This window comes from Dromaius novaehollandiae, chromosome 34, assembly GCF_036370855.1.
Source record: "Dromaius novaehollandiae isolate bDroNov1 chromosome 34, bDroNov1.hap1, whole genome shotgun sequence".
NCBI classification, from domain to species: Eukaryota; Metazoa; Chordata; class Aves; order Casuariiformes; family Dromaiidae; genus Dromaius; species Dromaius novaehollandiae.
The window spans coordinates 344089-365249 of record NC_088133.1 but is presented as its reverse complement, the minus strand read 5'-3'; the positions used below and the strand labels follow the sequence as shown (position 1 = coordinate 365249).

The 21161-nt window shown below is 66.4% G+C and overlaps 3 protein-coding genes and 2 long non-coding RNA genes across 6 annotated transcripts; 2 read left to right on the top strand and 3 right to left on the bottom strand.

Annotated features, from left to right (window-relative positions):
- On the bottom strand, positions 1-2054 carry LOC135325232 (potassium channel subfamily K member 6-like). Its single transcript, XM_064503030.1, has 3 exons — positions 1808-2054; positions 483-878; positions 1-381 (listed from the first exon to the last, which is right to left on the bottom strand). The coding sequence occupies exons 1-3, from the start codon at positions 1992-1994 to the stop codon at positions 167-169; spliced, it is 798 nt and encodes a 265-aa protein (XP_064359100.1). The 5' UTR covers positions 1995-2054; the 3' UTR covers positions 1-166.
- A 1577-nt stretch (positions 2055-3631) lies between these two features.
- Positions 3632-6840, top strand: YIF1B (Yip1 interacting factor homolog B, membrane trafficking protein). 2 transcript variants are annotated; one of them, XM_064503029.1, is made up of 8 exons: positions 3632-3755; positions 4081-4322; positions 4402-4506; positions 4592-4670; positions 5219-5276; positions 5434-5589; positions 5698-5791; positions 5894-6840. In XM_064503029.1, the coding sequence occupies exons 1-8, from the start codon at positions 3728-3730 to the stop codon at positions 6047-6049; spliced, it is 918 nt and encodes a 305-aa protein (XP_064359099.1). In that variant the 5' UTR covers positions 3632-3727; the 3' UTR covers positions 6050-6840. The 2 variants fall into 2 exon arrangements, with proteins under 2 accessions (XP_064359099.1, XP_064359098.1); XM_064503028.1 differs by having other exon boundaries at positions 3632-3764.
- A 288-nt stretch (positions 6841-7128) lies between these two features.
- Positions 7129-8289, bottom strand: LOC112994711 (uncharacterized). The gene is made up of 3 exons (XR_003262007.2): positions 7983-8289; positions 7430-7483; positions 7129-7351 (listed from the first exon to the last, which is right to left on the bottom strand). It is a non-coding gene; the product is annotated as an uncharacterized LOC112994711 (long non-coding RNA).
- Positions 8290-9099: 810 nt separating this feature from the next.
- On the top strand, positions 9100-10166 carry LOC135325233 (uncharacterized). The gene is made up of 2 exons (XR_010386373.1): positions 9100-9434; positions 9677-10166. It is a non-coding gene; the product is annotated as an uncharacterized LOC135325233 (long non-coding RNA).
- LOC112994713 (putative Kunitz-type serine protease inhibitor) lies at positions 10094-19965 on the bottom strand. The gene is made up of 6 exons (XM_026119236.2): positions 19768-19965; positions 14536-14706; positions 13173-13229; positions 12293-12463; positions 11850-11903; positions 10094-11551 (listed from the first exon to the last, which is right to left on the bottom strand). The coding sequence occupies exons 1-6, from the start codon at positions 19853-19855 to the stop codon at positions 11385-11387; spliced, it is 708 nt and encodes a 235-aa protein (XP_025975021.1). The 5' UTR covers positions 19856-19965; the 3' UTR covers positions 10094-11384.
- Positions 19966-21161: the final 1196 nt, after the last annotated feature.

Sequence of the window (21161 nt, the reverse complement as noted above, 5' to 3'; positions counted from 1 at the left end):
CTGCGGCCCGGTGTTTATTGCCACGTGCCCCCTCCCGCGCCCCGGACGAGCTGCCCGGCGGCCAGCCCGCGGCGGAACGCGGGTTTCGGCCCCCGCCGGCGTCTGCGCTGCCCCCCCGCCCCGTCGCGGCGGGCAGGGAGGACGGGAGCCCGCGGCGTCCGCGGTGCTATCGGTTGATGGCGGTGTAGCCGCGGCGGGCGGCGGCGGGCGGCTCCTCGGCCCGGGGCTCCAGCACGGGCGCCTCGCCGCTCAGGAGCCGCTCGGCCTCCTCGGGGGGCTCGGCCGGCGGCAGGAGCGCAGCGGGGAGGCCGTGCAGCTCGGCCACGCGCTGGAAGGTCTGCGCCAGCAGCAGCACGGCCGTCAGCCCCAGGAGCAGGTAGGCTGCGGGCAGCGGGAGGAGAGCGCGTCAGGACCCCCGCGCCAGCACCCTGCACCGCGGGCCCAGGCGTCCGGGCCCCCCCACACCTTCCCACGCCGCTCACCGGCGACGGCGACCTTGTAGAGCTCCCGCAGCCGCTGGCCGGGCCGCTCGCCCGGCACGAGGTCGCCCAGGCCGATGGTGGACAGGGAGATGGTGCAGAAGTAGAGGGCGTCCAGGTAGCTCCAGGAGCCCTCGAGGGCGCGGAAGGCGGCGGCCGGCAGCAGCAGGAACAGCGCCAGCACCGCCGCCAGCAGCAGGGCCAGGTGGGCCCGGGCGGCCCCGCGGCGCGAGAAGCCGCCCCGCGCCTGCAGGTACCGCAGGGGCCGCTCGGTGACGGGGCCCATGAGCCGCCGCGCCGCCGCCGTCAGCACCAGCATGGTGACGGGGACGCCCAGCGCCGCGTAGACCGCGCAGAAGACCTTGCCGCCGTCCGTGCGCGGGGCCGCGTAGCCGTAGCCTGCGGGAGACGAGGGGGTGGCCAGGGCGGGCAGCGCGCCGGGGGCGGCCGCGGCCCCCGCTCCAGCCCCACGGCCCCGAGCGGCTGCGGGCCGGCGGGAGCAGCGGGCTGTGGCGGCGGCTCCGAGCGAGCCCCCCGGCAGGGCCCCGCCGTCGCCCGGCCCCGCTGCCGCGGGCAGCCCCGCGCGGAGGATTTCCTGCGGGAGGAAGCCAGCAGCCGGGCAGCCCCTCGGGGCGAGAGGAGTCTGCGTGCTCAGAGGGGCCCTCGCTAAACACCCGCCCGCCTGGCTCGCAGCTGCCCCCCCGCAAGGCCTTGCCCTCCTCGGGGGTCCCTGGGTGCACGGGGGGGGGTCCTGGGGAACAGGGACCTTCCCGGGGGTGCCCAGTGGTTCCCAGGGCGCGCGGAGGGTCCTGGACTCCCCGGTGCACGCAGTGGCTCCCCGGGGTGTGCAGCCGGTCCCGGGGTGCACAGTGGGCCGGGGGCCACGGGGACCCTGTTTGCACGGGGGTCCCGGTTTGCACAGGGGTCCCGGGTTGCACGGGGGTCCTGGTGCACATGGGGCTCCTGGTTTGTATTGGGGGGGGGGTCCCAGTTTGCACAGGGGTCCCAGTTTGCACGGGGAGCCCAGTTCTCACAGGGGTCCTGGTGCACACAGCGGCCCCAGTTTGCACGGGGGGGGTCGCAGTTCTCACTGGGGCTCCTGGATTGCACGAGGGGTCCCGGTGCACGTGGGGTCCCAGTGCACACAGCGGCCCCAGTTTGCATGGGGGGGGTCGCAGTTCTCACTGGGGCTCCTGGATTGCACGAGGGGTCCCGGTGCACGTGGGGTCCCGGTGCACAAGGTGGCCCCGGTTTGCACGGGGGTCCCGGTTTGCACGGGGGTCCCGGTGCACATGGGGGTCCCGGTGCACATGGGGGCCCGGCCTTACCCACGGTGGTGAGCAGGGTGGTGGCGAAGAGGAAGGCGGAGGCCAGGTCCCAGTCGGAGGCGTTCGGCGGCGCCGAGGGTCCGGAGGGGCGGCGGGGCCGCTCCAGCGCCCGCAGCCCCACGGCGCCCAGCAGCAGCAGCCCCGCGTAGGCGGCCGCCAGCAGCGCCAGCGCCGCGCCGCGCCCCATGGCCCCGGCCCGGCCCGCGCCGCCCCTCACCGCCGCCTCCGGCCCGGGGCGGCGCTGCGCCCTGCCCGCGCCGCCGAGACCCAGGCGTCCCGGCAGGGCCGCCCGCCCCTCCCCGCCCCCCCGGCGACGGGGGCACCGGGTGTGGGACAGGGCGGGGTGACGGACAGCGGGTGACGGGCTGCAGGATACAGCCGGGGTGACGGACAGTGGGTGACGGGGTGCGGGATACAGCCGGGGTGAGAGACACTGAGTGACAGGGTGCAGGATACAGCCGGGGTGACGGACAGCGGGTGACGGGGTGCAGGATACAGCCGGGGTGAGAGACACTGAGTGACAGGCTGCAGGATACAGCCGGGGTGACAGACAGCGGGTGACGGGCTGCAGGATACAGCCGGGGTGAGAGACACTGAGTGACAGGGTGCAGGATACAGCCGGGGTGACGGACAGCGGGTGACAGGGTGCAGGATACAGCCGGGGTGACAGGCACCAGGACACGGCTGGGGTGACAGCACTGGGTGACAGGGTGCAGGACACAGCAGGGTGACGGGCACCAGGTGATGGTGTGGGGCACAGCCAGGTGACAGGCAGTGGTGACGGGGTGCAGGACACAGCCAGGTGACAGGCACCAGGACATGGCTAGGGTGATGGGCACCGGGTGAATGGGTGCAGGACACGGCTGGGGTGGCGGCACCGGGTGATGGGGTGCAGGATACATGCAGGTGACAGGCACCAGGACACGGCTGGGGTGACGGCACCAGGTGATGGGGTGCAGGACACAGCAGGGTGACGGGCACCAGGACACGGCTGGGGTGACGGCACCGGGTGATGGGGTGCAGGACGCAGCAGGGTGACGGGCACTGGAGCAAGGCACGGTGGACGACAGTCCTGCCAGACCCCCGTCGCCGTGGGGCCGGCTTGGGGGGGCCAGGCCTGGCCTGGCCGGGTGCAGACACGCGGTGGTGCCGTGTGACAGCCCTGTCCCCCCCGCACACCCCGCTGCCGCCCGCAGCCCGCGCCTGTCACAGGACCGGTCACACGCCGCAAGGCCCCACAGTGCCGGCCCCGTCACAGGGCGCCGCTTCCTTCCTGCCGCCCCGCGGTCGGACGGGGTGGACGGAGCCCCACGGCGCTGCGGCGGGCGCCAGGCCGCGCCCCAGCGGCCCCTTTCCGTCGGAAACCGCCCGCGAAGAGATAACGGCGGGGGGCGTCGCCGACGGGGGCTCCGCGCGCCCCGACCGCCGCCGCCGCGGGCTTGTCCCACGGATCATCATCGCAGGCGCCGGGAGAGGGCTGAGCCGCGCCGGCCCCGCCGGGCCTCCCGCCCGCTCAGCGCTGCTCCGAGCCGCCCGAAACGCCGGCGGTCCCGGGGACACCCGGCCCCGCTCTGCCGCCCCCCTCCCCTGCGGGCGCCGGGACACGGGGGCCGTCGAGGCGGGCCCCGCCAACCGGGCAGGCGCCGCCATCTTGGGGACGGGCAAGCCAGCCTGGCTTCGCCGCTCACACGTGACGCGAACGCTTCCGGTCACCTGACCGCGCCAGGCGACGGCGGCGGAGCTGTGCGCGAGGAGGGGGAGGGCCCCCCGAGCCAACGACTTCCGGCGCGGCGCGCTGGGGTGCGGCGGCCGGCGGCCAATCGGCGCGGCGGGGCGGCGGCACGTGAGGCCCGCGATGGGGCGGGGCCGCCAGGGCAGCGGAAGCGCAGCAGCGGCGGCGGCGGCGGCGGCGGCGGCGGGATGGAGTCTGACGGGGCATCGCGGCACCGTGAGCGCGGTGGGGACGAGGACGGGGCCGAGATAGGGGCTAGGGGCGGCCGGGGTGGGGACCGGGACCGGACCGGGGGGACTGGGCCGGGCCGGGGGGTCGGAGCCGGGTTTTGGACCGGGACCGGGGCTGGGGCTGGGGCGGAGGCCTGGCCTTGAGCCTGGGGCCGGGGGTACCGGGCCCGGGAGATGGGGGGACCGGTGTGAGCGGGCCGGTACTGGGGCTGGGGGCGGGGCCGGGCCCGCGGGCCCGCGAGGGACTTGGGCTGGGGGCGACCTGTTGCGCGGTGCCGGTCCCGCGGGCCTCACGCTCGCTCTCCCCGCAGCCCCCAAGCGCCGGGTGCCGGTTGCCGCCCCGCCGCGCATGGCCGACCCGCACCCCCTCTTCGACGACACCAGCGCGGCTGGCGGCGGCGGGGCCCCCCCGGGCCGGGGCTACGGGGTGCCGCCCCCCGCCGCCTCCCGGTACCTGCCGCCGGCCTCCTTCCTGGGTGAGCCGGTGTCCAGCCTGGCTGTGGCCTACGGCACCAGCCTGGCCAGCCAGGGCCGCGACATCGTGGATCGCAACGTGAGTGGCACCGGGAGGGGGACGCCGGGAGGGGTCCCGTGCTGGTGACGGGTCCCTCACGGCTTCTCCCTCCCCACAGATCGACCGCCTCGTCCCCGTGGGGCGGCTGAAATACTACTTCGCCGTGGACACCGTTTACGTGGGCAGGAAGCTGGGGCTCCTCGTCTTTCCCTTCATGCACCAGGTGAGAGGGGGGTGGCCGGGCCGGGCTGGTGCCTGTGTGGCAGTGGCCGGCTGGCCCCGACACCCTAACGGTGCTGTCCCCACAGGACTGGCAGGTGCGGTACCAGCAGGATGCCCCCGTGGCCCCCCGGTTTGACGTCAACGCGCCAGATCTCTACATCCCAGGTACGTCCTTCCCTGTGGGGTGGCCCCACTGCTCCGTGCAGGCCGGCAGCTCCTGCCCAGCCCACCTCCGCCTCAGTGCGAGGCTGCGTGTGTCAAAGCTCGGCACTGTTTGGGGGTGCTGGGGCCACCCCAAGTCTGGTGGGACGGTGGGTGCTCGGCTTCGGTGGGAGCCGGCCTCTGTCCTGAACACAGATGCTACCCAGGGACCTGGAGATGCTGCCTGCGGCAAAGGGAGGAGAGAGAAGGAGATGGCCGTGCTCTCCCTTTGCGTCCCCTGTATATTGTCCTTACCTCTCCAGAGCAAGCGTAGCCAGCCCAGCACTTCCCACAGCGCCAACGTGAGCACAGTCTGCCTGTTCCACGTTGTTTACGTTACAGCTGAGACCTTTAAAGGGCCAAGTTTAGCTCAGCCCCAGCCCTTCGGTGCCCTCCAGCGTCGGCGTGATGAGTGTGGCAGGCTCAGTGCTGGCAGCTCCGCGGTGGGGGAGGCGCAGGGTCTCCGGGCCACGTGCACTGACGGCTCTCGTTCCTATCTCTTGCCTTCCCAGTCATGGCCTTCATCACGTACGTTCTGGTGGCCGGGTTGGCGCTGGGCACGCAGAACAGGTGAGGACAGTGCATGACAGCCAGCAGCTCCTCCGTCGAGGGCTGATTTGCGCAGAGGGGCCACTTTGGCGCTGGTGGCGGCAGGGACCTCTCGAGGTTCGCGGGCCTCGCCTGGCTAGAGGCGCAGGGAACAGGTCTCTCCCTTCTGTGCCGCCAGGTTCTCCCCTGACAGCCTGGGCTTGCAGGCCAGCTCCGCCCTGGCCTGGCTGATCGTGGAGGTGCTGGCAATCCTGCTGAGCCTCTACCTGGTCACAGTGAACACCGACCTCACCACCATCGACCTCATCGCCTTCTCTGGCTACAAATACGTGGGGTGAGTGCCCAGCAGCGACGGGGAGCCCGGCGGTTGCGGCCAAGCTGGCTGCTCCTGCGCGCCTGGCACGCGGCCCTGCTCCCGCTTACTGTTTTTTGCTGTTGGCAGGATGATTGTGGGCCTCGTGTCCGGGCTGCTCTTTGGGAAGACCGGCTACTACGTGGTGTTGGGCTGGTGCTGTATTAGCATCTTTGTCTTTATGGTAAGGGACAGGCAGGCAGCGCGGGGTAGCTGTCCTGCACTGGGGGTTTCGGGCCTCACTTCTGCTAGCAGGGCCCGACACCTCTCTCTCTGCTCCCCCCAGATCAAGACGCTGCGGCTGAAGATCCTGTCGGAGGCGGCTGCGGAGGGGGTGCTGGTGCGGGGGGCCAAGAACCAGCTGCGCATGTACCTCACCATGGCCATCGCTGCTGTGCAGCCGCTCTTCATGTACTGGCTCACCTACCACCTCATCAGGTGATGGGGTGTCCCCAGCCCCGCCGCCCGCCCGGGGAGCGCTCCCACCCCCCTGCTTAAATAGACGCTGCCTGGGGACCTCGGTGTGTGTCGGCTGTGCAGTGTCTCTGCATGGGGGGGCTGCAGGAGGGCCGCGTGCCGCCTGGCTCTGGCACTGCAGTGGGGCCCTCTGGTAACGAGATACTGTGGGGTTAGTGCACCAGGGGGTGGGAGGGAGGAATCGGCACCCCCCTAGCATGGGGGCTGAGGGGGCGGGAGCCCCCTTGGAGCATGGAAACAAATGAGCGACTCGTCTCTGGAAGCTGGAGCGGCAGGAGTGACTGCAGCAGCTCCGGGGGAGCGGGGCTGGGCTGCGGGCAGGGATGGGGCTCCCAAGCTGGGCAGCACCTGTTTTTGTGGTGTATCTCGCAGACGCTCCGTGAAGAGCCCCGGAGAGCAGGCGAGTGCCCCAGGTGGAGGCACGTAGCTATCGGCTGGGGCAGGGGTTCACCAGGCACCGCAGCCCAGGACCAGGCGCCTGGAGACAGGGTTGGGGTTGTTTCCTTCTGATGCTGCATCAAATCTGCTGTGCCCTGAACCCTGCAGGCTTCGGGGAGGTGCTGAGGCCCCCCCGCCCCGTCTCTCCTGTACCCAGGCCGGTGCTGGGTGATCCCCGGGTGCTGTGTGGTTCTTTGCTCCGTGTTACCTTGGCTGAGGGGCCGTGAGGTGCTGTGGTCCCCCAGCCGGAGAGCCGCGGTCCTGGCACGCGGCCCCCCTCGCCTATAGCAACAACCAGTCAATAAAGTGGAGACGGTGCCGGGCGTGTGGCTCTGCTCAGTCCACCGTGGGGGTCGCATCGGCCCCCCTCAGGGCCCAAGACCAGACGGGGCTTTTCCTGCTGTGGCCGCCCCCAGCTCACCTGCATCCTCGTGCGCCTGCGGCTCCCAGGGTCTGACCCTGCTCCGTGCTCTCTGCTGCCCTGTGGGGCATCTCCCCCCACGCGCGGGCCCTGCCCGTGAGTCAGGCGCTGCCTGGGGCGTTCCCCCGGGCCTGTGGACTCGGGTCAGGGTCTCGGTCCTCCCATGGCACACGCAACGGGCGGAGTCAGGGTTGGAGCTCTTTATTAGCAGGTAGAACGGGGTGGTGCTGCCACGGGTGGATGCTGGGCCCTGCCTCGGGGCAGCCCCTGCCCCGTCGCTGCCCCGTTGCACCCAGCAGTGCTGCTGGGCCCTGGCCCCGCTCAGTGGCCTTTCTTTTCCTTTTTCTTGTCCTTGGGTTTCTTGTGCAGTTTCTCCTTCTTCTTGTGCTCGTGGCCCGGACCGTGGTGCTGCAGGGAGAGCAGAAGGGAGGATGGGTGGATGGGGGGACGGGCTGTGCCCCGATGGCAGAGGGGGTCTGCGCTTACCTTCTCCCCATCGCTGGAGCTGGAGCTGGAGCTGGAGTCGGAGGAGTGTCCGTCCTGGGGAGAGAGTGGGGTCCTGGGGGTGAGAGCTGTGGGGTGCCCAGTGCCCGGGGCTGTGGGGGCCCTGGGGCCAAAGCTACGGGCTGCTGGCAGGGTCCCCAGGGCTGGGGGAGGGTCCAGGGCTGGGGGGTCCCAGTGCCATGGGGTAGACAGTGCCACCAAGCCCCCGCCCAGGCCACAGGATCCCCCTGGAGACATCGGATCCCTGGGCCGTGGGGTCCCAGGGCTGTGGGGCCCAGGGGGCCGTGGGGATCCTGGTGTTGTTGGGTCACTCACTGGACCTCGGGGCCCTGGGTGGGGGCCCCACGGGAGTCCCTGGTCGTGGGGTTCCCTGGTGCTATGGGCATCCCGGAGTATTGGAGTCCTTGAGCCATTGTGTCCCGGGGGGGGGCATGGGGGGGGGTCCCCAGCCTGTAGGATCCAGGGAATTGGTGGGGGGGGGGGGAGGACTGTCGGGTCCCTGGGCCGTGGGGGATCCCCCCCCCCCGCCCCTTACCTTGTGCTTCTTGCCGTGGTCCCCGTGGTGGTGCTTGGCCCCGTCCATGGCTGCAGATGCTCCAGGGATCCCGGATCCCAGCCGCTCGCTGTATTTATGGCCGCGGACGGGGGACCTTGCCCTGGGCGGCGCCGGGTGGCGCCGGGCCGGGTGGCGCCGGGGCGGGGAGGGTCTCGGCCGGGCACCCCGCTCCGGCAGCCCTGGAACCCCCCCCACACACACACACACCCCCGCAGCTCTCGCCGCGGCGTGCAAAGGACCCAGGCGTCCGGGCTCCTCGCCCCGCCCCCCGCTACCCTGCCGGGGCACCCAGGACCAGCCCCGCCCCGCCCCTTCTCCCGGCCGGGCCCCGCGCAGAGCCCAGGCTTAGCCCGCCCCCTCCCCCAAAAAAAAGAAAGAAAAAAAAGAAAAAGGAAAAAGAAAAGCGGGCCCAGGCGGCCGGGCGGCGCTGGGGCCCGGCGGGGAAGGGCGGTCGCGGTGCAGCGGAGCGGTGAGATGGTGTCGGGGGGGGGGGGTGTCAGTATGGGGGGGGTTATTGGGGGGGGCAGTGCATGGGGGCAATGCAATGGGGTGCAGGGCACTTGGTGGTTATGAGGGACGGTGCATGGGAATATTGCTGGGGGGGCACGTTTGGGGGGGGGCACTGCAATGGCGGGGGCACTGTAAGGAGTGGGTAGGTGTAAGCGGGGGGGGGGTGCATGTGGGTGCAATGCGAAATACTAGAGGGCAATGATGGGGCGGGTCATGTTTTGGGAGGGGACTTGCACTGAGTGGAAAGGTATATTGGGGGCAATGCAATGGGGAGCACTGGGGGGAGGGCATGTATTGGGGGGGGCAGCGCACGGAGACACTTCAATGGGGGAGTTAAGTGGGGGCAGTGTAATGGGGGGGCATTGGGGGCAGTGACATGGGAGGTGGTCATGTACTGGGCCAGCGCACTGGTGAATTTTGGGGTGGGCCTGTACTGGAGGCAGCTCAAAGGAGGGGGTGTAATGGGGGCCAGTGCTTGGGGGGGGGCAGTGCATGGGAGCAGTGCAATGTATTGGGTGTAGTGAAATGGGGGGGGTGTTGTTGGGGGGGGGGGGTGTGCAATGGGAGGGGTGTTGGGGGGGGCATGCATTATGGGGGCAGTGCAGTGGGGAGTATTGGGGGACAGTGTGATGGGGGGCAGTGCTGACCCCACTTACATGGGGCTGGAGCCAGCCCAGAGGGACCCCCCCACACACACAAAAGAGGCCTGATACAGCCCCAAAGCAGCCCTGCCCTGGTCCTGACCCCCACACACACCTTGCAGGCCCCCCCCCCCCCCCCCCCCCCCAAGATGGCCTGTGAGCTCTTCCTCCTCTCCTCCGTCTGGTTCCTCTTTGTCATCTTCTGGATGGAGACCATCAGCGTGTGGCTCTTCCTGTGCAACTTCTACCAGGACCAGGCATTTTACCACTGGGGCGAGCGGTGAGGTTTGGGGGGGGGGGGGAGATGAGGCGGGGGGGCAGGGACCCACTCATCCCCCCAAAACCAGCACTCGGGAGCACCCGGGGCAGGGAGGGTCCCTCACCCCCCTCTCACTGAGCCAGCAGGTCCCGGCTGCCACGGCAGGGACAGCGGCTCTGGGATGACGCCCAGCCCCGTGCTAATCACGGCCCCCACGACGACGTGGCCGGGCGCTGCTCACAGCCGCTCTCCTCCCGGTCCAGGGTGCTCCTCGCCGATCCTGGACACGCGCTCTACGTCTTCGCCAGCTGAGCCGTTGCCGCCCGGCGCGGCCTCCCCCCGACAGACCGAGGACCGGCAGCCGGAGGCAGCGAGGCCCCAAGGGTCCCGGGGCAGCTGCGAGCCCATGGTGCCCGGCTGCCCCAGCGCAGCCCAGGACGAGCGGGGCAGCCTCTGCCACCCCGAGCCCAGCGCGAGGACGCCCGCGGGAGCCTGGAGACCTGAGCGTTGGGACTAAGGGCCTGATCCAGGCAGCAGCAGGGCAGGGGAGAACCTGAGCAAATAGAGCGCTTCACGTGCATGCACTGGTGCCTCTCGCTCCCCCAGGGCTGGGGGTTACATTTGGGTTCCCCCGGCCACGCAGCTCCTGGCAGCCCAAGGAAGCCAAACCTGCTGAGGAAGGTGGTTCACATCTCCCTTTATTCAGAGAAATTCCTCTAATGTGTAAAAAAAAAAAAAAAAAAAAATTAAAAACTAGACCAGACAGATTAGACACATCAATAATAGTCACAAATACCCCAGATGAAGCACCCCTGAGAGAAAGCAGAGGAGGGACTGCTGCAGGCCCCAGAGGCTCAGCCTGGGGCGTCGTGCGGGGAGAGTGGGGCCAGCGCAAGTCCCTGGGGGCTGCGCCAGGCTCGGGGGGGGCAGGATGCAGCGGTGGGAGCAGGGGCAGCCCCACGGCTGAGCCGGAAAGGGGTACCCATCCCCACCCCAGCGAAGCAGCTGGGGGGCTGCCCAGGGCTTGTGCCCAGCTCGGAGCAGCTGGAGGAAACCTGACGGGTGGGAGAGGAGGGCAAGTCACAGCCTTTTCCAGGGGCCAGGGCCCTGCAGACCCGCCGAGCCGAGCCAGCTTTGCAGCTGCTCCACGGCCGCCCCAGGGTGGGGAACGCCACGGCCCATCTGCCCCCCAGGCACCTGCGAGGCCAGCTGCAGCCCTGAGCAGCGCTCAGAGATGGGTCTGAACACGTGTAAGGCCACAGGGATGGCTGGGAACCGGGCAGGAGCTGCTGTGACAGAGGGGAGACCAGGTCCAGCTGGTTCCTGCGCTCGCAGGCCTCTGCAGAGCCATGCTGGTGTTTCTAGCCGTGGGCATGCCCGCATCGGACACCACGACACCCCCAGCCCGGGCACAGGGGCTTCTGCACACCCACATGCTGGGAGCTGCAGGGTCTCCGCCACCTTTGGGTGCTGGCAAGCTTGGGCAGCAGGTAAACCCACACGTCAGGGAAGCCAGACTGAACCAGCGCCCAGCCCGCTGCACTGCACAGCGGGTGCAGGGGACACCACGGGGGACCCCTCGAGCAGGCACTTGGGTGTAGGGGCTGAGGCAGAGCCTGGAGTGCTGGGGCAGGAGGGGGTTGCTGGCACCATCCAAGGTGCCCATGACTTCCACTATTGATTTACAACAATCATTTAGTTACAAAATGATTAAAAAAAAAATGCCCCCTCAAAAAAAAAGAAAAAGAAGAAGAAAAAAAGAGTGAAGTCAGAGCCCAGGTGCCTGAAATGCACCTCAGAAACGGCTCTACCCAGCCCAGGAGGTTTACAGCTAGCAGCCCAGCGTGCGAGGGTCGAATTCACCCTCTCTGGAGACAGACACAGGGGCCATTCTCTATTATATACATGCCCAGGCCCAGCTCAGCGTGAGCTCGGGGCCCAAGCCGTAGGGGGCTGTGGAGCGAGCAGCCTTCAGAGCGTGTAAGCATTGCTCATCAGGTATTCCTTGTCATCCAGGCGGCTCCAGGCTGTGCCTGCTGTCAGCTCCGGGCTCTTCCTGCACATCTTGACAGAGACATCGATCATGTAGCCCAGCAGGACGGCTGCCAGGACGGCCAGCAGCACCGCGAGAGCCACATCTGGAGGGGAAAGCAAGGCGAGGTTACAGAGCCCGGAATGCCCCAGAGGAGGCCTTGCGGGGCCCAGGAGAGCACAGGAGAGGCAACGCTCGTCCCCACAGCCTGAAACAGGCACGTGGCTGCAGGCAGCAACCTGTGGCCAACAGCGCTCTCCACCCCAGGGCCTTGCCCCAGCTCCTCTCCCTGGACCATGTTCCCTGGCCCAACACTGGCCAACGGGTTGCTTGCAGGCCTGGGGAGCCCTGGGGTGCCAGGATGAGGGGCGCAGGGTAACTGCTGGGGGCTGGATGACACTCACTTTTGGTGGAGAGGAGGTGAGAATGGAAATCTGGACCAGTGCTGCCAGTTTTTCCTGAAAGGAAGGGAACAGGAGTGAGATGACCATTACAGGCAGGCATGGGAGAGGCTTCTGTGCCCCTCCCGTCCTAGTTCAGACCCGTCTTCTCCCCCCGTAAGCATGGCAGACCCAGCACAGGCACATGAGCAATGAGAAAACGGGCTTTGAGCATGCCCTTGTTTCCAACTGGGCATCCAAGCGCAGCTGGGTTTGTGCTGCTGGGGATATCTTCAAAAAGCCCCGATTTATGTGTTATTAACAGACTTGCTCAAGGCTCTGCTTGAGAAAGAGACTAGGGCGAATGATGAGAGCCAGAACAGCCCAAGGGATGCACATCCCGCTGCCCAGGTCCCATCCAGCCCGCTGGAGACCAGCCAGCCCGAGGAGGGATCTCTGCGTCTCACCTGGCTCCGGGCTGCAGCGACGCATGCACTGCTCTTCCTTCTGGTAGTTGTTCTTGTTGCCCTGGCAGCCCCCATAGATGAACTGCTTGCAGGTGCGGTTGGCTGGGCTGTAGTACCACCGGGAGAACGAGGCACGGCACGGGCCGGTCACCTGGGGGACCATGCAGAACTCTGCGGAGAGACGGGTAGGAGGAGGGAGACAGACAATTCATACACTCGCAGTGGGCACAGACCCACCACAGGGCAGTTCTGCTCCTCCCAGAGCAACGGGGCATTTCCCAACACCCCTCTGAACACCAGGAGACTCGGGACTTACAGCCACAAAGATTAACCAGCTTGGCCAAGGCACAAGCTGAATGGCTGAGCTGCACAGCCGCAAGCTGAAGACATCCTGGCAAGAGGGCATTACACAGGGCCCACTTCTGCCTTTGCCCCTCAGCATGACAGGGGAGGGGCTGAACCTTCTCCGAGCACCACAGCAGAAGCGAGGAAGGCTCTACAGCTTTGCAAAGGCGGAACACCACAGAGCATGTGTTTACCCACAGAAAAACTCCCACCTCACTCAAACGCGTCTCTCGTATCCCCTCTTTCCCCAAGGGGACGTCACCATCTCTCGTATCCCCTCTTTCCCCAAGGGGACATCTCTCAGCCAGCAGCTGGGTCACTCCGTAACACAAGCACTTCCCTTTCAGAAGCACCGTGACTACACCCCATGGTGGCTGTGTCCAGCCTCTGTTAGTCACAGCGTACAAGGTGGGGGATGAAAGGAACTTGGCATCTGCTTTGCAGCACTCCCACAGCCCGCATCTGGCCTCACGGCCCAGTCCAGGGAAAGAGGGATGTCTATTGAAGGCCTCAGAAGAACACTGCGAGACCTAACCTTCATAGCTGAAGGAGTCGTTGGCTTCCTCAGCAGGATGTCCAGGCTTGTTCGCAACTGAGGGAAACAAACAGAAACTGCAGGTCAGACAAGACTGTTGTGGGTCAAACACACAGAGCCAGACTCATTCGGAAACCATCCCGAGCCGATTCCCAGCAGAGGACAGTTCAGCTGAGGATCACTTCTGCACGGGGCGTGCAGGGACTTCTCTGGGCAGCGCAGGCGGGAGTCGCAGCAGCACAGTGCTGCAGCCGGGAGAGCTGTGAGGGCCCTGAAGCGGAGAGCAGAGAGACTGAGACTACGGGCTCTCCCCCCAGCAGGACGGAGCAGCTGCTGGCAGGGGAGGACACGTCCACGGCCCGCACCCCAGGGCCCGGTCCCGAACCCAAGCAGGGAACGCAGGCCCCGCTACGGAGCAGCAGACGGCAGCGAGCAGCTGAGCAGGTTTGCGGCACACCTCGGGCTCCCGCTGCGAGGATTTCCTGGTTCCCTGGAAGGTCACCGGGCTGCTCCTCCCCCAGGAGAGCCAGGCAGGAACAGCAGCACCCTGCGCTCTTCCCGATGGCCCACAGCTACAGGGGCAAAGCACTCGGGGTCACTCCCTGGGGACAGTCCCAGCCAGCCCACACACTGTCTGCATCCTGGCCCGCCACTTCTCTGCTGGGCTGCCGGATCTTATTGGAGTCTCTCTCTCCTGGAAGCCACACGCACACGTCGGACTGGTGCAAGACAGGCAAACCCCGCACTGGGATGACCTCTGGCTGCTCTGCAGCAGTTACTGGAAGACCTGGGGGTCCTGACACCGGGCTTTTTGGGGGCAACATGAGAGCAGAACCCCCGTATCATTCCCATCACATTGGTCACGTCAAAAGCTTGCAGGAAGCTGAGGAGAACCTGACCAAAGGGACACGAAGCCAAAGGTAAAGGCGCTGCTTGATGCAAAGTCAATCCACACTTTACACTGCGGCCTTGAGCCTCTTACTGGCAAGCTGGAGATTGCATCCTGTGTCTGCTCCCGCTGCTCTTTGCTCTCTCCTGAATTTCCTACCCAGCCCAACCTGAAGGGAGGCTGGCAAAGCTCGAGGAGGATGGCACAAGCGGGACCACCTTTCAGCTCTGACCAAAACAGGCTGTTCTAACCCCAAACCTGGGCACCCAGGCACGCAGCAAAGGCAACTCCCCTCCCCCTGGGGCCCGACTGCGGCTACCATTACGTGCTCCAGCCCTGTGGCGATAGCAGCTTGGCCGCCACGCAGCACGCGAACTCCCTGGGCTCTTCACACGCCCCACGGACCACCTCAGCTTGCAAAGGCAGCGCGTTCCCCCAGCCCCAGCCCACACAGCGCCCGGCCTGCAGCCTCACCCCCGCTCCGGGCGCAGCTCGCCTGGCACTGTTGCTCCGTCAAGAAGTTGTTGAGGTTGGCGTTGCAGCCACCAAAGACGAAGCTTTGACACAAGCCGCTGGTGGCGTTAAACCACCACCGTGGCATGGAAGCCCGGCATCTCCCAACCACCTTGGGCAGCAGGCAGTGCTCTGAGGAGAGGAGAAAAAGGCTGTCAGTGACCAACCGCAACACTACTGAATCGACGCCAACCCCCCTTGACACGAGCCGGGGGAAGCACGATGCTAGACGACCAGCTGGAGTTTCTGCACCAGCCACAGACAGCTCAGCATCCCTGCACGCACTTGCAGGGACCCCATGAAGAGCTTTGTGACACCCGAGGAACGGTTATTTATAGAGTACTTCCCCTGCTCCGTTTCTGGAGGGAACGCACGCACACCCCAGACCTTCCTGGTTCTCGCTCTGGACACAATGCTCCAGCCAGCACAGATTTGTCTAAAGGCTCCAGGAAAACACTCTGTGCTTGGAGCTCAGGAGAGCCAGGACATGACTGGAAAGGGGGAAGGCTGCCAGGAAGGCATTTATGGCTTCACAGCCAGGCCTCCTCAAGGACCCCTTCTGAAAGGCTAAAGGCAGAACGAGAAAGCCGACTGTGCTCCCAGATGGCATCCAGACTAACTCAAAGGCCCAGACTAGCGTAGGGACTGGGCCATGAGCCCCAAGTATCGTACGGGTGCCCACGCAGGCAGAACCCCCCTTTCACTGCAGCACAGGAACCCAGAGAGCCATCACAGTCCTACAAGCCAAGGCTCAAGATCACGACCAGTTCTCCCAGTTAGACGCCACACAGGTGGCTCCCTGCTCCCCGCTTCTCTGCCACTGCCACTCGGCTGAAAGTCAAGCAAGACTCGAGCACCGACACACCCCTCCTCCAGGGGCAGAGCGAAAGGAAGTCCACCTTAAGTCTGCAGAAGCCAAGGGCACTCCGAGACAACAATAAACCAAAGAGCCAGAAACTTCCAGCTTAGACAAAGCCGGGCCTGTTTACTGAAATCCCCCGTGGAGTGGCGTTGCGAAACTCCCCCGTCCGCCAGCTCCACGAGCTCACAGATGCCTGGAAGATGAAGGGGCCGAGTGCCCACGTCCGCGCGCAGCCCCGTGTTACCCGGACACGCGCTGGACGGCGCAGGCCGAGGAGCGGCACTGCCCCGAGCAGGATTGCAGGGCAGGAAGAGCAAATGGGTCACAGCAGGGGAAGGGCAGCAGGATCACACCCGGCCAGGCCGGGAGGTTTCTCCTTCCCAGGTTTAGAGCAGCCATAAGCTGCACAGGGAGCCGCGGGGAGGTTCTGGGGGCTCTCTCTGCTCTGTGTTCCCCACCACCACCCCTGAACAGCAGGACCAACCCTCCACACGCCTGCTTGGTGCCCACCACAACCTGCTCGGCACAAAGAGCTGGTGGGACCCAGCTGCCCCGGGCCCGCTGCCTCCGCTGTGTTTCGTGGTTACAGATGCTCCAGGTGCAGCACTCCAGGAACGTTATCCGGATGGGACCCGATTTCCCAACTTAAAAGTGATGCAACACATTAAAAAAAGATGTGTTTCTGGCTTTGAAAGAGGCGGAAAAGCCAAATCTGTTTGCCCTCCTCTGTGCAAACTGCTCTTTTAGAAGCACAGCAGAGAAGCTCAACATCTCCACCTAGCTTCTTCACTGAAGCAGGCCAAGTCCCCCAACAGTCAGCGGGGCTGCAGAGGAAAGCGGCTCCCCTGCCAGAACAAAGCTCCGTACGGCGTCGCATCCCCGGGACCAAACATCTGGCGAGCACACTTCGGCTCCAGCCAGCAGCGCCCGGGGAAGTCGGAGAACATGAGCTCAGCCGGCTCGCAGCTATTGTGGAGCATGAATGGTAGGAGGGCAGCGGAGCCGCGGGGCCCTCCCGCCGTCCCCCCCGCGGGGCCGCGGAGGAAGCGGGGCTCCCACGTGCCCTCCCTGCGTGCACACATCCCCAGCACCAGCCTTTCCAGCTGGGGCAGGACACAGGACACACTCCCCGGTGACTCAGGCACCTTGGCAAACAGCTCGCCCAGAACAGGTCGGACAGGCTCCGCACGGCCGGGCGCCGCGCAGCCTGCTGCCAATCCCCCGTGGGCCAGGCCGGCTGCCTGGGCTGCGGATCCCCCCCCAGACCCTCCGGCGAGCGGGGCTCGTGGGGTCACTGACAACCCACTGCTGTCACCGCGTGGGGCCTGGAAGCACAGGCGTTATGGAGCTGCTGCGAGCCTCATCGCAGGCCTCCTTCCCCCACTAGACACAAGCAGAACAGGACAATTCCTTATTGCAAGGGGCTCAAGTTACAGGGCTGGGGCCCGCATCCTCCAGTTCCTCGTCTTCAAACATCTATTGTCAGGCTCCAGCGGCCTGGGAGAGGGGAACTGGCAGGTCAGAGCAGGGAGGTGCTGGCAGGTGAGTAATTGCTGTCTGAGAAGGGGTTCTGACTCACAGCCCGCCTTGGCAAACTGGCACAACACCACGCGGAAGCAATGGGGCGAGTTTCACACTTTTGTTTGTCTTGGATCCAGTTTGCAGCACGTTCTCCTCTGCAATCCCAGACGGTGAGCTTATAGAGGGAGAGCGCAGGGGCTGCTCGGGGCCGCAGCACAGCCGCCCCGCAGGCACTGCTGAGCGAGCGCCCTGGGAGCCCCTGGGCTTGGGGAACGTCCCCTGCTCCAGACAGGGACGAGCTCCGAGGACCCAGGAGCCTCTAACAAACCCAGCCCAGTTTAAAAGTGCAAGTTGCTTCCTGTTTACTACTGCAGAGAGAGATCCGAGGGCACTGACCAACCGAGCGCCCGTCCCTCAAGGCCCCAGCTGCTCTCCGGGCTGGTTTCTCCCATGGGACAGGGAGCTGGGAATAGGGTTAATCCCGGGCCAGACTCTGCCACAGGCAGAGCAGCGGGCGCCTGCCCTCGGCAGTGTCTCCAGCCCGTTCCCCCAAGGCAAGGCCCTCGCTGGAGGGTGGCACAGATCACCCCTGTCCCTCGTCCCCCCCCAGTACACTCTGTATTTCTGCTCCTTTCCGGAGGCCCCCACCACCCCCGGGGCCACGCTGCACTGCTGATAAGGCGGGACCGAGCGTGCTATCAGCTGCCTGCAGGGAGGACGCAGCATGCCCCCGTGGCAGGACGGCAGCGCGTTGCACAGGGTTCGATGAGCAAGCGAGGCCGAGCATACCGAAACCGTGGCAATGAATTACCCCAAATCAAAGTCCAGAAACGCGGGCGCGGAGGAGCATGGGCATTCCCAGACCAGGTCCTGAGAGGTCAAGGTGACCTCTGAGCTTGACAAAACAGCCACCACTAATTGTGCCTGAAGTGCTCAGGAGCAAATTCTCCACATGTGAACACTGTGGAGCTGAGCCGAGAGCTGCTCCACGTCCCAGGGCACTGGAGTCCTTTTCCACACGAATATCACCCACGGCCTCATGCAGCTACGCAACAGCCCTATCACCACCGCAGCCACCAGCTCACACCTCCAAGCCTGCAGAGCCTAGCCCCTATTTTAACTGCAGCTGCCAGAAAAATCACTAGCAACCTTACACTTTATGCACCAAATCTCTCAGATAAATTTACTCTTTTTCCATCAGACAAGAATAGATTCACAAGCCAAGACACCAGGCCAGGCCGAGAGCCTGAGCTGAGCCCCTTCCTAGGGAAACTGGCACTTAATATCTGCCGAACCAGCAGGTGCTGCGCCCTCGCCAGGAAGCCGGATCAGAGCAGCGTCGCTGGGAGGAAGGAAGACGCCCCGAGGCCCAGGCTGCCCCCTCGCATGCTCGCGGGAGCAGGACAGGTGAAACAATCCTCTGCCTGCCCCGCGGCAGAGGTAGCACTTGCAATCAGTAATCCCCCTCCATTACAAGACACCCTGGAGAGCATGGCACAAAGTATTTGCACAGCCGTGAGGGGGAAAGGTTGCCGCGCCGAGGGCTCGTGCTCGGGGACAGGCGTGCTGGAGAAGGGAATGTCCGAGATGCAGACTTCAGCAGACACCATGACTCACGCGCGCAGTGTCGCTCTGGACCTCCTGCCTCTCCAAAGCCACCCAACAGAACGAACGAGTGCATCGGGGCTGCGCAGGTGGCTCAGACCTGATCCGTCCCGGTCCCGTGCCCCCGCTCACACCCTGCCAGACTCTCAGTCAAACGGCCCCGCGTGAGGCTGCCCTGGCTGCCTCGCTGGTCTGAGGAAGCCTGCAGCCTCACAGAGCAACTGTGCTGCGGCCTCTGGGTGTCAACCCCCACCTTCTACCCCGTCAGCTTTATCAAAGACACCAGCATGACTCAAAAGCAGCTTTTCCTACCCCTCTTTCCCAAATGGGGAACAAACTAGGCAAGTTTAAAAGCAACAAAGAAAGAACAGAAACTCTTCCCAGAGAGGAAGAAGAGTGCTCCCCGGCCGCAGATGCAGACACGCTCTCACATGTGCTGCTGGGCCTCCCATTTTTGGTCAGCAGGAAGCAAGGCAGAAACCCAGCCAGAGGCTCCCACTGCCCCAGGCCCTCCCTGGGCCTGGAAGCCCCCCACTCAGTGCAGCACCACGGCTCTCTCCACTGCTGAGCACCAGCTTGCCCCCGCCAGCTGTCTCCGCCCTGCCTCGCACCCACCTCCACAAAATCCCCCCCGCAGGACCCCCAACCCAGCCAGGCACACTGTCACGAGAGCCCCATACCCCCCAGCCACCAAAACCACCCTCTGTGTGCCCTGACCCCCGTCCCCTTCCCCTCTCAGCAGCCCCAAGCCCTCCTCACCTATCACACAAGCCTGATCACACGGAGCTCCCCAAACACCTGCATGTCCCCCTGGGTCCACAGCCCCCATAAAACCCCCACCACCATCACCCCACAGAGCCCCAGGCTGAGACTCCTCAGCACCCCCTTAAAGCCATGGCCCCAACAGATCCCCTCCCAAGGCCATCGCCCCAAGTGGAGACACAGGCTGGAACCCCTCAGAGCCCCCCAAGGGGGCCTGAGAGCTCCCCGGCCCCCTCCAAGAGGGGCCCAGGGCCCCCTAGACCTCCCCAAGGGGGCCTTAGAGCTCCTCAGACCCCCCCAAGAGGGGCCCAGGGCCCCCCCAAAGCCATGGTCCCCACAGACCCCCCCCCCCGGCAATCGCCCCACGAAGACCCAGCGCCAGACGCTTCAGACTCCCCCAAGCGCTTCCCAGACCCCCCGGCGCCGCGGCCGCCAGCCGTTACCGGGCACGCGGAGCACCCCCGGCTCGGGGCCGAGCGCGGCGGCCGCAGCTACCGCCAGCAGCAGCGGGAGGAGCCGCCGAGGAGCCATGGCCGCCCGCCACCTCCCTGCGCCGCGCCGCGTCGCGTCACACAGGTGCGCCCCGCCCTCCGCGTCACACAGGTGCGCCCTGCCCGCCGCCAATCCCCGCGCCGCCCCGCCTCGCGTCACGCAGGTGGGCCACGCCCCCCGGCCCTGCCCCACGGGGGGGAGCCCCGCCCTGTGACCGCCCCCGGCCAATCGGAGCGCCCCGCCCCCGCCCCAAGTGCCGACGGCGCCCCGCCCCTTCGTTTGTATGTGACGATGCAGTGCACGAGGCCACGCCCCTTCGGGGACGGGGCCGCCAGAGGGCGCCAGAGAGCCAGAAGGTGCTATAGGGAGCCGTAGGGCTCTATAGGGCGCTGTGGGGCGCTGTGGGGCGCTGTGGGGAGGTATAGGGGCCGTGGGGGGCTGTGGGGCACTGAAGAGCACTATAGGCGGCCATTAAAGGTGGGGAGCCACGGGATGCTCTGGGGTGCTGTAGGTGGCCTTAGGGGATGGAGAGCTATGGGGTGCTATAGGGCGCTATAGGTGTCCATTAAGAACAGGGAGCTTTGGGGTGCTATAGGGCACTGCAGGATGCTATAGGGGACAGAGGGAGTGAGGCACTATAGAGTGCTATAGGGGACTTAGGCACTATAGGGCACCATAGGGGGCAGGGACCTATAGGGTGTAAGGCCAGGAGACAGTGATCCCCCCACACCCCTCCCTGGGCTGGTCCCGGCATAGCGAGGCCACGCCCCACCTTGCCCCACCCTTCCCGGTGTGCCCCACCCCACCCCAGTATAACATGGCCCTGCCCCAGCATGCCCCAGTATAGCCCCACCTCCCAGCATGTCTGTTCCTGGTATAACTGGTGGAGCCCCGCCCAATAGGCCCCACCCTTGTACCGCCCCCCCCATAGAACGTGGTCCCACCCTGGTGTAGCCCCTCCCAGATTCGCTACAGCCCTGCGAGGCTCCACCCCAGCACAGCCCCACCCCAATATCGTCCCAGGACAGTGAGGCCCCGCCCCTGGCACGGCCCCGCCCCTCCTAGCCCCACCCCCAGTGTAGTCCTGTACAGCCTGGTCTCGCCTGGCCCCGCCCCCTCACGGCCCCGCCCCGCCTGGCCCCACCCCCGGTGTAGTCCTGTACAGCCTGGTCTCGCCTGGCCCCGCCCCCTCACGGCCCCGCCCCACCTGGCCCCACCCCCGGTGTAGTCCTGTACAGTCTGGTCTCGCCTGGCCCCGCCCCCTCACGGCCCCGCCCCGCCTGGCCCCACCCCCGGTGTAGTCCTGTACAGCCTGGTCTCGCCTGGCCCCGCCCCCTCACGGCCC